At 47.8% G+C, this 16,500-nt stretch overlaps 1 protein-coding gene across 3 annotated transcripts in view; it reads right to left on the reverse strand.

The window, feature by feature from the left end:
* Window positions 1-16,500, reverse strand: part of Nrg2 (neuregulin 2) — a 200,288-nt gene that overhangs the window by 24,857 nt on the left and 158,931 nt on the right. For all 3 annotated transcript variants that reach the window (XM_070035991.1, XM_070035989.1, XM_070035990.1), the window contains exons 2-3: window positions 12,554-12,725; window positions 5,364-5,482 (exon numbers count right to left, since the gene is read on the reverse strand). In XM_070035991.1, coding sequence (XP_069892092.1) covers window positions 5,364-5,482; window positions 12,554-12,725 — 291 coding nt within the window. The remainder of the gene's footprint in view (window positions 1-5,363; window positions 5,483-12,553; window positions 12,726-16,500) is intronic.

The following is a 16,500-nucleotide window of genomic DNA, read 5'->3' on the forward strand; positions in this document are numbered from 1 at the left end:
GGTACCCTAAGAGACTTCAGCCACATCTACTTCCTCCCCTGGTCCAGGTCATGGTGGTTTCTTCCTTGGGTGATGACAGAAGCCTCCTTAAAGTCTTCCTGTGCTGACTTGTGTTTCTACTCTGACCTTTTGGATTGACAGCTGCTAGAGAAGTCTTTAAATATGTGAATTGGGTCAGTCCTTTCCTAGAGCAAAGTGCTGTCCCTTGGCTTCCCAACTCCTCACTATGTCTCCTCACCTTCCCTCATCCTCTCCTCTCCTCCCTTGCAGTATGTTACAGTCAGCTTGGCTTCTCCGGAAGCCTGGAGTCTTGCATAGTATATCCCAAATATCAGTGCCCTACAGCAGCCTCCTCCAGCTGCTCCAGTGGATCACACCCCTCCCTTACGCCTGCTCTTCACCTACATACCGTGCTTGTCATGCGTATTCTAACCTAAAATGACTACATGTGTTATAATAGCTCCCTGCTAGAAGTAAGTCCCCTTAGTGGGCCACATCTGTCATGTCTCACTGAACTCCAAAGTCTTAGCAGAAGGCCTGGAAAATGGTTGCCTGAGCAAATAAATATTTGGTTCTTCAGGGAAAAAGTGTCTCCTGCTGCCATCCCAGGACTAGTCTGGTGACTTTGGCTGATGGTGATATCTCTTCTATAGGGTAAAACATTGTCTCCTATTTTATGTAAGTATTCTTGTTAGAGTGTTAGGAACCTGAAACGAAACTCACAATGAGATAATACTTTACATCTGCTAGAATGGCTAAATAATAATAATAATAATAATAATAATAATAATAATAATAATAATAATAATAATAACACTAAAAGGATACTAATAACTGTTGGTGAGAGTGTGAAGAAATCAGAGGGCTTGTACATTGCTAGTGGGACTATAAAATGGTGCAGCTACATTGGAAAATACTCAGGTGGTTCTTGAAAAGAATAAACATGGGTTGAGAATATGGCTGAGTGGTAGAGTGCTTGTCTAGCATTCATGAAACCCTGGGTTCAATTCCTTGGTACCCATATAAACAAAAAATGAACTGATCTTAAAAATAATAGAAACATAGAACTACCATATTTCTACTCCTAGTTACATCTCCAAGAGATTGAGAAGCGATGTGCATACAAAACTTCTAGATAAATGTTCACAGCAGCATTATTCATAATAGCCAAAATGGAGCAACAAATGGCCCACTAACCCAAACTGAGAAATGATTAAGTAATATATGGTACATTCATTTGGGGGAATATTATTTTGCCATCAGAAGGAATGATGCTTGCTTGTAGCAGGAGATGCAGGAGCTCCTGCTATAGGAGATACCTGCTACAAATGGATAAGCCTTACAAACATGTTAAGTAAAAGAATCCAGCCACATACTGCATGACTGTTTTTATATAGAATTTCTACTATAAGTAAATTCCCAGGAGGAGAAAGATTAGTTGTTATTAGGGGCTGGAGAGAGGGGGCAATGGGGAGTGACTGCTAATTCATGTGGGGCTTCTTTTTGAGGGGATGAAAATGTTCTGGGATTAGTGGTGATCACAAAACTTAGTGACTAAACTAAAATCCACTGACGCATATGTTCCAATGGTGAATCCTATGGTATGTAAATTATATCTGAACTTAATTACAAATGTTAATTGATCAGGGCCTTGGTGAGTAGGAATGGAGCAAGATGGGCTCTGAGCAGGTGCTGCACAGCTGAGCTGCCTACTGCTGTACTTGATTTTTCTCTCTTGCCCACAGGCAAAAACCTCTACTTTTTTCAAGGCCTAGATCCTCAGTTTCCTGCTTCCTTACGACTCTGTCTCCTGGGCAGAATCCCCTTTTCCTTTGGTATGTGTGCCTTCCTACTTCTGTCTGTTAGGAGAGGCAATTATTTTCAAAATCCTATTTGTGGGACTTTGCTGGGGGGGGGGGCAAGACTCTGACTCCCCAGGGCTCAGAGCAGGGTCACACTGAAAAAGGTTTGCGGTGTGTGTGTGTGAGTTCATGTGTGCGCCCATGTGAATGCAGATTATGTTCACCCAGGTGGCCTTTTAAATCCCTGACTAGGGGACAGGCTTGCAGGACTCTCTGGGACTTCTATGGTCCTTTGACATTTCAGGGCAAACCTGCCTGTCCTCTGCCTGGTGCCTGGGATATCCCTGTGTGGCCAGCCACCTCAGCCAGGCCTGATTTTGCTAATGCAGAAGTGGGTCAGACTAAGCCAACTGTTTTATTACAAGCTCCACAAACTTCTGGGCTCCTCCTTCTAGGCAAGGCAGGGAGACTGGAGGCTTCTTGTGAGCTGCAGTGTGATGACAGCCAGGAAGGCCTGCTCTGATGTGGAGGACCAGACACCCCTCAAATTCAGTGGGAGCTACTGGAGAGCTGGGTGATACCACTAGAGCAGCTGGCTGCTCCTTGACCCTCCCCCCTCTCCCATGGCCCTGGCTCCCCTGAGGCCTGGGCGGGCCATACCAACCCACCTAGGGATGAGTCAGAGGGGGTAGGCCCAGATGCCCGCTGCCCGCCCTCCGCCCCCTCCTCAGGGTGTGGTTGCTGCAGGTCTCCTGGTTTCTGAAGGTAAACAAGGAACTCAGGCATCTCAGCCTGGGAAAATGTCACCAGGAGGGGCTTTCTGGCTTCCTGTCCCCTTTTTGGTCCATTTCTCACATCAGAAGTAGGTTCTTGCCTGCCATGGGCTGAAGAGGACACAGAAGAGGCATAGAATCGTGGTGTGTGTGTGTGTGTGTGTGTGTGTTTGTGGTGTGGTGTGTGTGTGTGTGTGTGTGTGTGTGTGTGTGTGTGTGTGTGTACATGTATATATGTGTGTTGGTGAGGCATACAGGATGTAGCCTCAACATTGAACTCAGAATCCCAGAATTTTAGGGAAAGGGGCCTAAGATCATAGCTCAGCCTATGAGAGGAATACTGAAGGTCAGGGAGATGGAATGAGGTGGGATTGCATGACCTACAGTTGAGCCTAGACTATATCACTGAAATCTTTCCACTAGCTTGTCGGCTACTCTCCTGTCGGGCTGTAGAAGCAAGAGGCAAGGAGCCCTATGGGTAGCTAGGATTCCAGCCAAAAGTTCTCCTGTCTGGCTCCTAAGCTGATCACAACCTGGCTTGCTGCTGCCTGAGTGAGCTGTGTATGGGATGGGACTGAAGCTTATCCCATGGGCCTGTGGTCCTAAGCTCTGTATGGCAGAAAGGGAACAGTTTGGCTTTCTGGGTGGCAACCATCTTCCCCTACTAATAGGCTCCTGTAGGAATGTTTCTCCATGTAATTCCAGTAGGCCATGGCTTAGGGATCTCTGTCTTGCAGGAGCTCCTCTACTTACAGACAAGCTGGCAAAGATGGCACTCCACCCTTCCAAGCACTTACAGGGGCAGGTGGGTACATAACCTTAGCAGGATCCTCAGTTTCTATCCTTATGACTAGATGGATGGTCACGGGGTAGAAGTAGCAGGCTGGGGTGACATGACCCTGGAGCTGTCTAAGCCATAACCTCTTCTCCTTTGCCCCTGGTCTCCCAAATGGGAGAAACTGCTTCATGGGAGAAAAGAACCAGTCCAGCACACAGTGGGGAAAAGTGCCCTGATCTATGCTCTCGTTATTGAATTGTCATGTCTAGTGCCACTCTGACCTCTGGACTTGTAAGTTTTGTGTTCTTGTCATTTCTTGACTAATATGAAAGGATCTCCAGATCCATGATGGATCAGAGAACATCTGCCAACCAGGACAAAGGTGGCAGGTGCTAGATCCCAGGATCATCTCACTTTTTCAGTCTTGGAGCAGGTAGAAAGATCCAGATATGCCTTCCGTATCATGCCCAGGAAGAGCAGGTAGTAACAAGGGCTTGGAGCTAGGATTATAGGCATAAGCAATAGGCTCATCACCTCTCTGAGCCTCTTCTAACTAATAAAATACATTCTGATCCTGGATAGGTATTCATGAGCTTATGCAGAGCCTGGCACAACAAATAATAGCTAGGGTCACAACTCCCAGGGAGAGGCATTGTCTCTGTGCCCCCCACGCTTGAGGCTCACCATCTACTGGATTGGTCAGACCCACAGAAAAAGTTCTGCAACAGCATGAAGTTGAAAATAATCTCAGGCTGGAAGTCAAGAGATGCCACCAGACTATGGTAGGCCAAGGAGTGGCCCCAGATGAAGGTAGGCATTGTGATGGGCTGAGTAGTGAGAGAGAGGAAGAATAAGGATGGGGTAACGAGGGGAGCAAATGCAGTTTGGGCCACTGTGGTGAGGACCAAGTCCTTGTCCTGTGGCTCCACAGCATGGGCATGCCTGGACTAATGGTGTAGGCTTGGCCAGATGAATGTGCTTTAAAAAGCCATTCCTTAGATATGTGAGTGAGTAGGGATGAAACCTGAGCCAGGGATACCCTTGAGATGGAAGGGATAAGTGTGAGAAAAATCCAGAAAGACTAACCAGAACAAGACTCAGACTTCTTAGACATAATGGCAAGGTAGCCCAAGGAGCCCAGAGAGCCGTGGAGATGGTCCCTTGCCAGTTCAAGAGCAGCAGGGTCTGGGCTGACTGTTCAGCCGAGGGTCTCGGGGCAGGAATGTTCTCTTTTAGATAGTGTTGGCTTTGGGAGTATGGCCAGGCTGTCGGGTGGAAATCCAGGCAGGTGATGACAGACATAGGATTAGATTCTGTTGGGGGCAGGACTGAAAGTGAATCTGGGTACCTCGGTAAATGGTGTGTTCCATCTGTGGGTGCTGGGAGGAGAAGGATTGGAGGTATATGTAGGGTATGGGGATGAGTGAAGGGATACTGCCTGGGGACGGGCAGCTTTGGCACAGAAGAGAGGTGAAAGGATGTTGCTAGTCTTAGTGTGTAAGTCTTCAAGGGAGGAGGACCAGTGGGGAAGTCTGATATCCCTAAGCAGGGGCTGCCCCAGCTCCCACCCTTCACCCCAACCCTGTCCGTGCCACAGGCCGGTGCTCAGGTGCCCTGCAATGCAGCAGACAGCTCTCCCCAGCCCCAGGCCTGTCTCTCCCCCAGCCCTGCTCCTGGCAGCCCAGCCTTCCATAATTGCCTTCTAAAAATATCCTTCCCTCCACCCCCACCTCTTGATTTCAAAATATTTAGTTTTCAGGGTATTTAAAATGAGAGCTGGCGGCTCTTCCAGGCCCAGATAACAAAGCTAAACATTTATGCTTCGACTGCATTTCTCTGAATTGCCTGAGATCTGGGGCCTGATATGGCAGCCGCAGGAGGGAGGAGAGTGACTGCAAGATGGATCATGTGCCGGCCTCTCTCCATGGGGCTGGGGTAACCGGTCTACCCTGCCCCCCCATACATCCCCCCCCTCCCCAGGACCAATCCCTTCCTTAAGGGGCCACCTACCGCTGTTGACATGGAGCCGGCCTCGGACAGTGTCCTTCCCCAGAATGTTCTCAGCCTCGCACACATACTCCCCAGCGTCTTCCACTTTCACCTTGTTGAACTGTAGCCGTGAGTTCTTTCTGGTTAGGGAGGGGAGAGAGTGGGAGAGGCATGAGCCAGGACACGTGGCTACTCAGCACTAATCAGCCACTCACCTCTCCCCACAGAGCCAAATGGCTGTGCAGGTGGGATGGGAAGGAGATTCTCTTTGCTGGGGTTCAGGTGGAATATGGTGAGCTGTGGAGCTGGAGGGAGACTTAGGTCTTTAGGCTAGCACAGGGTGGGGCCAATGGCTGCACACATGTTCTAAATCTATGAATTTTCACATCTCTCCTTTCCTAGGGCTGAGCTTTCTTTCTCACATTTTTCTAAGGAAGGAATAGCAGGTCCCTTAAGAAGTCACGTGTCCACATCCTTCATTCCAGCTGTCTCTGCTTTCCTTAGAGGTTGTGGCTTATTACTCTGGAAATAACCTATATTCGGTGTTATGGTTTGAATGTGTCTCCCAAAGCTCATTGATCTCCACTGAAATAGTGTTGGGGGGGGTGGGCTCTATATGCAAGATGTTTTGGTCATGACAGTTCCAACTCCCCGAATGGATTAATGTTATCACTAGAGTCATTATTGGGTTTGTTGTTCTGAACCCCTTTCCCCCACTTCGCTCTCTTTCATGCAAGTGTGCATGCATATGCACACCCCCTCTAGCTCCCTCCTGCTCTCTCACTCTCTTACTATGTGATGCCTTCTTCCATGCTATGATGCAGCAATGCAGCAAGAAGGTCCAAACCAGATGTCGCTCCTTGATCTCAAACTTCCCACTCTCTACAGACTGAGAACTCATGCACTCCCATTATTTATAAATAACCTGGTTCATGTATGTACTCTGTTATAAGAGCAAAGAATGGCACAAACATCCAAGTACTTGGGACAGCCATTGTTCTATCAGGTTCAGGTAGCAACTTGTGGCTCTCCCCTCAGCTCTGCTACCAAGGGGGCACTCTGTGACCTCTCTAAGGGGGTTTATTCATTCAACAGATGTTTCCTGAGTACCTTCTGTGTGAGGAGCAGGAGGGGTGCATAAAAAGATCCTGATTGGATCCTCAGGGCCAATATGGGTTCTCTCTTTTTCCAAATGGGAAAATTGAGTTCCTGCAGGGTTCCTGGCTTGCCCAAGGACACTTAGTTGTAGTTGGTGAGGGCATGGGCTGTCTTTGGGGATTTGAAGCTGGGGCTAGCCTCTTCTTCATCTAGTCCCTACATGTTGAGAGTTGTAGATCAGGCCTGGGCAGGACAGAATCCCCCAAGTGCTGTGACTGTAGGGCACCTGGCCCTGCTTCCTCTCTTCTTTCTGAAATCCTGGACAGACTATTCCTTCCTTTTCATAGCTTCCATGCACTTACCTCCGGTGCCTAGACTCTGCAAAGGGTTGTTTGTCACTCCAACCTTCCCTCTGCCCAGTGTTCTCTGCAATCAGCAAGAGCCTTATATGAAGCCCAGGATCTAGCCTGGCATTTATTGGGGAAGAAACATGGAAATGTCTTTTCATGTTCTAAGATTTCCCTTTTCAGTAAGAAATTTAAAAACCACAGTTTCCTGACTAGGCACAGTGGGAGAAGGGGTGATTTTTAGCAGAATTGTCAGGGTCCTGAGTCCCAAGGGGCTGTTGGCATAAGGAGGACAGGGGCGGTGAAGGAAGAGGTTGGACCAGGATTGAGGAAATGCAAACTAGACCACCATCCCTACTGGTGGCTTTATGCTTTATGAACCTCTCTCTTGGACTGGCCTCTGCCCCGACCCCTTCACCCCAACCCCTCCCTAAAAGAAGAGTTGTAATTATTGTGTCCATAGATCATCTTGCTTTCGTGATGTCCTCACTAATATGACAGCTGCTTGACTATTCCATACCCTTTCTGGCTCAAGCTGGTCTCTCTCCTTGGCCTGGTGCCTTCCCACAACTCTCCTCTGTCAATTAAAGTTTGTTCCCTTCATTAAGCAGAGCCCTGGAGGCCCCTCTGACGGAGACAGCATCTCCTTCCCTGCTGTAGCCTAATTAGATGCCACAAAGCCAGCTTCTCTGTGCACTGTGTGAACAGGGCAGGAAATCACCCGAGGGTCACAGAACTTGTGTGTGTGTGTGTGTGTGTGTGTGTGTGTGTGTGTGTGTGTGAGAGAGAGAGAGAGAGAGAGGGAGAGAGAGAGAGAGAGAGAGAGAGAGAGAGAGAGAGAGAGAGAGAGAGAGAGAGAGAGAGAGAGAGAGCGCCAGGCTCTCCTTTCACTTACAGCTACATTCAAAGTTATCATATGCAACAGGACAAGTCTGAGTAAGGCATGCAGAATATCAGAAAGGCAAAGCTGGAATTTGAAGGAAGGGCTCCTATATGAAGGTCTTCTAGACCTGGGCCTCTAAGGGAGTACCCCTTCATGGAGGAATAAAAAGAAGTGACAAAGTCCCTGTCAAGTGCAAGAGTCTTGGTTGGCCAGGGTGTGTGTGTGTGTGTGTGTGTGTGTGTGTGTGTGTGTGTGTGTGTGTGTGTGTGTGTGTGTGTGTGTGTGTGTGTGTGTGTGTGTGTGTGTGTGTGTGTGTGTGTGTGTGTTTCCCTTAAGGCTAGTGCTCTACAACTTGAGCCACAGCTCCATTTCTGGCTTGTTGCTGCTTGATTAGAGATAATATTCTCATAGACTTTTCCTGCATAGCCTGGTCTCAAACTGTGAGTTTTAGATTTTAGCCTCCTGAATAGCTAGGATTACAGGTGTGATAGCAGTGCTCAGCTTGACAAAGGTCTTATGGATCTCACTGAGGTAAGTTCAGAGACATCAAGGCTCTGGGGTGTAGCTGAGGAAGGGCCCAGTAGGTTTCTCGATTCTCAAAGTTACTGTCCCACTTTTTCTAGCTCCAGCTGGAAGCCCTAGTGATCTGAGCCTCTTTTGTAACTTCCCAGCAGGCATGATGCTGGGCTCCTGGTACCCCATCACTGGGTGACCCAGCTCTGCCCTGTGAAAGGTACTGTCCCTGCCTTCCCCCACTGCTTCTCTGCTTGCAGCAACGGGATCTAGGCGGCCACACAGTTTCCTCCCTGATCTGTCTCCTGAGGGGCCTGTCCTAGCCTGCCCCTCATAAATAAGGGAACATACGGTTCTTCAGGGGAGGGCTTGTGCCCAGGGCTCTGGGGGTAGCAGTTTTCTCCTGGCACAGGAAGTCCTGAGTAAGAAACCACAGTGTGTTGGAAGTGGCGCTGTGGCTCAAGTGGTAGAGAACTAGCCTTGAGCTGAAGAACTGGGGGACAGTGCCCAGGCCCAGAGTTCAACCAACCATCCAACCAACAAAGCAAACAAACAAACAAAAAAAAAACCCTACAGTGTGGTGGGCATGGGACAGCTAGCACCCTGCAGAGGTGTGTGTGTGTGTGTGTGTGTGTGTGTGTGTGTGTGTGACTCCGCAGGCCAACAGAGAGTCCAAGACCAAGGGCAACTTGGGCAGACAGAGCATGAAGGGGGCCATGGAGCATGCTGCATGGTAGGCAGGGAGGCCAGAGAAGGGTTGGCCAGAAAAGAAGCTTCTGGCCCAGGCCCCAGTGCTCAGAGAGTATGTTCTTACCATATAGACATCCTCACCATGGCCCATTCCTCCACCACTAGCAAGTTACTGCTGGAGCCTAGGGGCAGGATAGGAAGGACAAGGAGATCTCTGCAAGCAGGGCTCTGATTGGTAGGTAGGTAGGTACCAGAGACTCATTTCAGACTAAGGCTCACCACCCATGTCCTGTGTCTGGACTGGGCTACTTATTTGTCAGGTGAAACTAAAGCTTAAGCAGAAAGTACCTTGTTCCGAAGTCTGGACAATGCATAGGGCCTCCTGCCTAGCCTCTCTGTAACCTTGTACCCAGGACATGAGTGCTAGCCCTGCAAAATTTTTATCAATTCCATACAGGCAGTGGCTCTCTTCTCTGCTAGGCCTTCAGGGGAGAAGAGGGTGGATGGGAGAAGAGAGTAACTTTTGAAGCTCTTAGGAGTAACAGATCTACTAACAGTACCATAAAGCTATGTCTAACATATTATTGGAGGGGCAAGAGTGGTCTAGAGGGCTTGGCCTGGTGTTCACCCAAGCCTTGGAAGGTTTTGCCAGAGACAAATGGGATAAGCTACCCAGGGTAGGGAACAGCTTGGGCTCAAGTCCAAGGTCATGAAGAGGAAGATGAGGGGTCAGGCAAGCAGCAGGGTTAGGGAACAGCAGGGCACTGATCTATATCCCAAGAAGAGTTGGATGAGCCCAAAAGGTTGTGCCAGGTAGGTTTTCTAGATCAGTTAGGTAAGGAATGAATGATCACATGGTCCATGTTAGAAATCATCCCAGGCTACAGACATAGCCCAAATAGTAGAGACTTCACTAGTATGTGGGAGCCCTGGGTTCAATGCCCAGTACTGAAATATAAACAGACAAGCAAGCAATCCAGGAGTGGTGGCATATGCCTACAATCCAGCTACCCTAGCGGCAGAAGCAGAGGCAGAGGCAGAAGGAATTCAAGTGAGAGGCTAGCTGAGAACAGTTGAGATCTTCAAGTGAATTTGAAAATCTTAACTTGTGAGACCCTATGGCTCTGGTGAGGCTAAAAAAAAAATGGAAGAGCTGAGACCAGGGCTCAAGCAAGAAGTCCTAGGTTCAATCTCCTGTACCACAGAGAAGAAATCAGCCTCTGCAGGTACTTCTGGGGGTCAGTGGACCTCCAGAATTATAAAAACTGGGTGTAAAATGCCACTTTTCTGAAGAAACAGCCAGAATTTCACCAGATTCCGCACTGGAAGCTGACCTAGAGACTTGAGAAGGTACATGTCACAGTTGTTTTGTTCACTGATGTGTCCCAGCCTCTAGCAAGACCACCTGGAACATAGTTGATATTCAATATGTAAAGGGTAGATAGAGCTATGAATTCACAAAAGAAGCTGATTCCTAGAAAGATGGCCAAGAGTGGGACAGTGGAGGCGGGGAGGTCAAGGAAGAAACACGCAGAGCAAGAACGGTGCGTTCTGCCAGAGCTATGGTGTTACCTGAAGAGATGGCACGGGGGAGGGTAGTGCCACTCCTTTTGGGGTCAGGGACAGGTGCTGGGAGCAGGGAGGCTGGGGACAAAGGGAGGGAGATAGTAGGGAGACGCAATGTCAGGAGTTTGGCTTGGGGCATTTTGAATCCCAAAAGCTTGTTTCCAGACCAGTGACTGGCACTCAGCTGGTAGCATACATCTGGACCTAAGGTGACAAAGTCATTAAATCAGCCAAGAAGGAAAGTGTTCTGGATAAAAGTGGCAAGAGCAATGTTGCCAGGGGCTGGACTTTGTGGCTCAATAGTGGAGTATCTGCCTAGCAAAATGTGGAGATCTGGAGTTTCTAGCGCTACCAGAAAGTTAAAAAAAAAAAAAAAAAGAATGAGTTTGCTGAGATGAACAGGCTTAAGTTAGCAGCCAAATGATGGAGTTGGGGAGGGGGGTGCCAGGCCCTAGGAGAGGGATGTATATATGTGTGTCAGGAAGTGGGAGGTGAGTGTGGTGGGGATGGGAGGGTGTGTGTAGGTTGCTTGGGAATATTTGGACAGCACGGGTAAATTTCTCTCCTGGCTTCTTGGTTTTGGAAGTAGTGGAGAGGTCATTTTCTAAGACCGAGAACAAGAACCCCGTGAGCTCCAGCTCCAATAACCCATCACCCCTCCTTAGCCTGGAGCAGGTCTTCAAGGGGCAACAGGAAGGTGGCCTCCTGTGAGCCAGGTGGGCAGCCTGAACTTTCTGCCAGTGTTATAGAATGGGAACACACGGGACTCTCCCCCTACTCTCTACCTTCTGACAGCTACAAACCTTTCATCGAGACCAAACCCTCCCTAAATTATTTTCTGCTTTTGCTGCATACAGAGGTGCTTAGTTCTGTCTTTTTCCCAAAGTCAGAGGCTAAGAGAATCAGAACTAGTCTCTAACCTCCACACCTTCTTCCACGTAGTAAGGTGCAGAGGCAGGGCGTGCATATCAGACATACAGCCAGCAGGGGAGGCCTGTGTTGGCTCTCTTTCCATCACTTTCTGTTGTGGGGCAGACTGGAAATCCTCTAAAAGTGCCTTCATTTGCATTTTGGGGGGATGAAGAGAAAAAAAAGACATACTAGAAGGTGTGGTTGCAAGTTACCCTAGGGGGTGGGGGCAGAAAAGTCAGGGTGCACTTCCTCAGAGAGGGGTGCCACTTAGGCCCAACGGTTGACAGAGCAAGGCCAGGTAGAATATCTGCTTAGCAGGCAGAGAGAGGTGGGGAGGGCACAGGGGCTGCTCTTGAACTCCTGGCTTCCCTGGTGCCTGAAGCCCCTGCCTGACCAATCCAAGATGGACATGTGTGGCCATTGTCCCAGCCTGGAGACTCAAGGGTCACTACCTAGGAGCACAGGTTCACGGTGAAAGGATATACTCAGGATGGGCACTGGTGGCTCACACTTGTAATCCTAGCTACTTAGGAGATGGAGGTCTAAGGATCTCAGAGGCTCAAAACCAGATCATGAGATTCATCAAAAAGCCAGAAGTGGAGCTGTGGCTCAAGTGGTAGAGCAAAGACAGCCTTGAGCTAAGGGATAGTGCCTAGGGTCTGATAAGGCTGATAAAGGTCCCCCCCCCCCCCCCCCCCGCCGCATACATACACTTACACACAATTCTCAAGTCATAGGAGGAAACTGTCCGAGGTACTGACTCCCCTAACACCAATCAAGCCCATGTTCCCTGTCCCTTTCGCGTGCTCTGTCAAGTGTCAACTCCAAAGGTTTCTGGAGGCTGGGCCTTTTGCCAAAATTGGCAGTTGAAGGGGCTTCTAGATACCACATTAGGTCTTTCTGAGGAAAAGTTTTAGGGACAAGCAAGGACTTCGATTGGTAAAGCAGAACTTGACAATCAATTGCTTCCAACCGTTTGAAGATGTGAATTGCTTAATTCTTGTCTATGGTCCTCAATGCCTGGAGCTCACATAACCAGTGGAAGCCAGGCAGCCAGGATGGGGTTGGCGTGGCAAGGAAGGGGAGGGTGGAGAAGTGTGGAGCCAGTTCCACATTGATTCTGGGGCACAGCCCTGTGCGCTGCCAGCTCAGGCCTCTCTTCCAAAGAGAGGGCTCTGGGTGAGATGGAGGACATCACTCACCTGCCATTGCCATACTTGATTCGAATGTCACGGCTTCGATTCAGTTCCTTGCCATCCTTGAACCAGCGGTAAGAAGGCTGGGGGTTCCCTGCTGCTGCCTCACACTTCAGCGATTGTTTCTCACCCACCTGTCCTGTCTGGCTCTTCATCTTCTTCAGCTTGGGCCGAGTGGCTGTGGGTACAAGGCAAGTGGGTGAGTGTGGCAGCGGTGCAGGTAGCACAGACCAAACATGAACAACAGGGTCTCTGGTAGGCCCAGGAGTCGCACTCCTGGTGACTATTCTTTGTTTAATACAACCAGCATTTATAGAAAATCCAGCAAGATCAATGCACTGCTTATTTTTTTTTTTGTACCTGGAATGGTATTTGGAGCTTTATATTAACTTGTGAGTGTGTGTGTGTGTGTGTGCGCGTGCGCTCACATGCGTGCATGTGCCAGTAATACGGTTTGAACTCAGGGCCTGAGCAATGCCCCATGGGCTTTTTGCTCAAGCCACATCTCTACCTTCATATTTTTTGAGATAAGAATCTCATGGACTTTCCTGCCTGAGCTGTGATCCTCAGCTCTCACTCTCTTAGTAGCTAGGACCACAGGCATAAACCACTGGCTCCTGGTTACATTAACTTCTAAAACCTTCACAATAACCTGGTAAATTCACTGAGGTGTATAAATCCATTTTATCCATGGAGAGATTAAAGCTCAGAAGGTGAAGCTTCTTTCCTAAGGGGAAGTTCTTGCTCATGACCTCAATATTCAGGACCTAATTTTTGTCCCAAGTCCCTAGGCCTGTGCTGGGTGCAGAGGAAATGGGAGGCCCAACATGGTGGACTGAGCTACCACTCTCAGAAAGTGCAGCCCAGCTGGGGAGCTGTAACCATGAATTACCATCATAGCACAGCTCATAGATGACTAGCAATTTGGGAACCCAAAGGAGCCACCTTAGACCTAGGGTCACTCAGCTCAGAGCTAAAGGATGGAGCTAGAAGGGGTAGGAGATGTGCCAGGTAGCAGTTTAGGAAAATCACATATGGTCCAGAGCACCGAGTTGTCCAATGGGTGAGGTGAAGAGGCACAGGCTGTGCCTAGCATGGCACAAAGCTGTGAGTCCCAAGCTAAGAGGCTTTCCCCATTTTTTTTTTTTTCTAGTTCTGGGGCTAGAACTCTGGGCCTGGGGACTGTTCCTGAGCTATTTTTGCTTAAGGCTAGCACTCTCCCACTTGAGCCACAGCGCTACTTCTGGCTTTTTCTGTGATTTAATTGGAGACAAGAGACTAACAAACTTTCCTTCTTCAGATCTCAGCCCTCTGAGCTAGGTTACAGGCACGAGCCACAGATATCTGCCTCGTTTCCTATACATATATTTTTTGTAAGCACTATTCTGATTCCATTACCCAGGCTCCAACACACCCTGTGTTCCAACTCCTCACTCTTCTCCCCACCAATTAAAAAAAAAAAAAAGGAAAAGGAAGAGATCCGCTGCTGTGAGGAAGATGACGGCAAGTCAGGGTGAGCTGCTGAGGTACACACAGTTGACCCTAGTACTGCCCTTTATAGGTCACATAATGCTTTCATCCACACTCTCTTTTGGTCCTTGAACTCTGTGAGGCAAGTGTCACGCTCACATTGACTGCAAAAATGAGCCTCAGTGTTCAGAAACTTGACTGAAGCCATTTAACCAGGCAGCCGCAGGGCTGGGACCAAAGCCCAGATGTCTGGATTTGCAAGGTGTCCGACTGCATCCTGAGGACTGCTTTTACAACCACACCTCTCTCTGAAGGCTGGAGCCCCTGTACACATCTTCCAGTAGCAGAAGGCAGGGTCTGCTGGGCCAAGGAGGAGCTAGGGGCTCTGGGTCCTGTCTAAGCCATTGGTCCTTCTTTTGGTAGCCCAAAGACTGGCAGTGAGCTAGAAATGGCTCTGAAGGCCATTCAGGGTCTGGCTAGAGACAAAGGGATCTACTTTATACCCTGACAGTTGCTTGCAAGTAGGGAGGAGGGGAAGGGAAGTGCCAGGAACAGAGGGAGCATCACAAGAAAATCTTATTTAAAAAGATACGGTTTTATATGAAATAACAAAAAAATAGAAATGAGTAGAAAGAAGTAAACAAAATCATGCATTATTTCAGTAGTCAGAAATATCACACACACACACACACACACACACACACACACACACACACACACACACACACACACACACACACACACACACACCATTTTAAAAATATAGCTGGGTGCTGGTGGCTCATGTCTGTAATCCCAGCTACTCAGGAGGCTGAAATCTGATGATCACAGTTTGAAGCCAATCCTGGCAAGAAAGTCCATAAGACTCTTATTTTCAATAAAATAGTCAGAAAAAGCCAGAAGTGGTGCTGTGACCAAGTGGTAGCAAAAGGAACTTAGGGACAGTGCTTAGGCCTTGAGTTCAAGCCCCAGGACCAGAAAACAACAACAACAATAACAACAACAACAACAAAAACTGAAATGGGAACCAATAATATGTTTCTTTCATCTTCGTGTTAAATATTAATACCACAATTTTCCAAACTGAATTCTGTAAGACATGAGAATCTCAAGACATGAATATAGGTATTAGCAATGTAAAGGGTTTCCTGAGGAAATTGGTTTGAAGAACATGTAGATGAACACTGTTAATGAAGAATCTACATTATGAAGATACCTAGATAAATGAATCTCTAAGTAAAGACTCTAAGGATTTTTTTAGAATGTTTAATAGCATTTCAGGTGCTGTATGGAAAAAGTTTTATAACATAACATGTATATATATATATAAATGCATTTCATATATATGCATTTCATATATATATATGTTAATAGGTAATATCTTCACATTGGTGGTTTAGCACTTTCTAGGCAAGTGGTCTATGTCTGAGCCGCTCTTCTAGCCCTTTTATGTATGAATTATTTCTGAGATAAAATCTTGCTTTTTTTCCAGGGCCTGTGTCTGTGGTACGTGGGATGATAGAGGCATGTTGCTATGTCTGAACTTCTGTTGAGATGGAGACTTGTAAATGATTTTTGCCCAAGCTGGCCTGGAACTACACCCCTCCTGAGTGGCTGAGATGAGAAGCATGTGCCATTGTGCCCAGCTATCAGTTGAGAAGGGGGTCTCAGAACTGTGATCCTTCAGATATCAACTCCCTGAGTTAGGCTTATGAGTATGAGCCACCATGCCCAGCTTCTCTCTAATTTTTGGGCACAGCCATTCTGTTGCATTCTAGAAGACAACAGGATTAAAAAAAAATCAGCTTCTTTACTATCCTTTCAGAGATCTTCTATGCATACACAAAACCCCCTGGCATTCAGGCACATATTTTTCCAAAGAATCTTTTTTCATACTTGCATAATATTCCTGTGTAGGTGTATCATGATTTATGTAACTGATTGCGTTAGGAAGCACTCACTCTGGCTGCTGTTACAAACAACCCTAGGGGACCACTGTAGTATGGGTAGTCTGACTCTGGACTCAGACTGCACATGTTCAAATTCACATTTTGCAACTTGCTAGTTTGATTATCATCATGCCATGCTCTTCATTCTTTTGTGCCTTCACTGATGCATCTGTGAAATACAGATGATAAATAATAGCTCCCGCCTTGTGGGATGAGGGCTGCAAGGATTATATGAGATAATGCATGTGAAGCCTGGCACCCAGAGAGTATTTAATAAAGGTTAGCTCTTATTATTATTATGATCCACAATTATTTCCTAAGGCGATCTTCCTCAAAGTGGAATCACAACGTCAAAGAGTGTCCAATCTTCGGAGCTTCGCATGCTGCCAAATTGCCCTCTGGAAAGGCTGCACCAACTCACACTCCCCCTTAGTGAATGACAGGACCTGTTTTTTCCACACCCTCACCATCAGTGAGGTGTTTATCATGTGTTTAATCTCTGCCAATTAGGTAGGCAAAAGATAACGTCTCTTT

The sequence above is a fragment of the Dipodomys merriami genome, unplaced genomic scaffold (genome assembly GCF_024711535.1).
Source record: "Dipodomys merriami isolate MVZ:Mamm:240054 unplaced genomic scaffold, mDipMer1.0.p SCAF_27, whole genome shotgun sequence".
Taxonomy (NCBI): Eukaryota; Metazoa; Chordata; class Mammalia; order Rodentia; family Heteromyidae; genus Dipodomys; species Dipodomys merriami.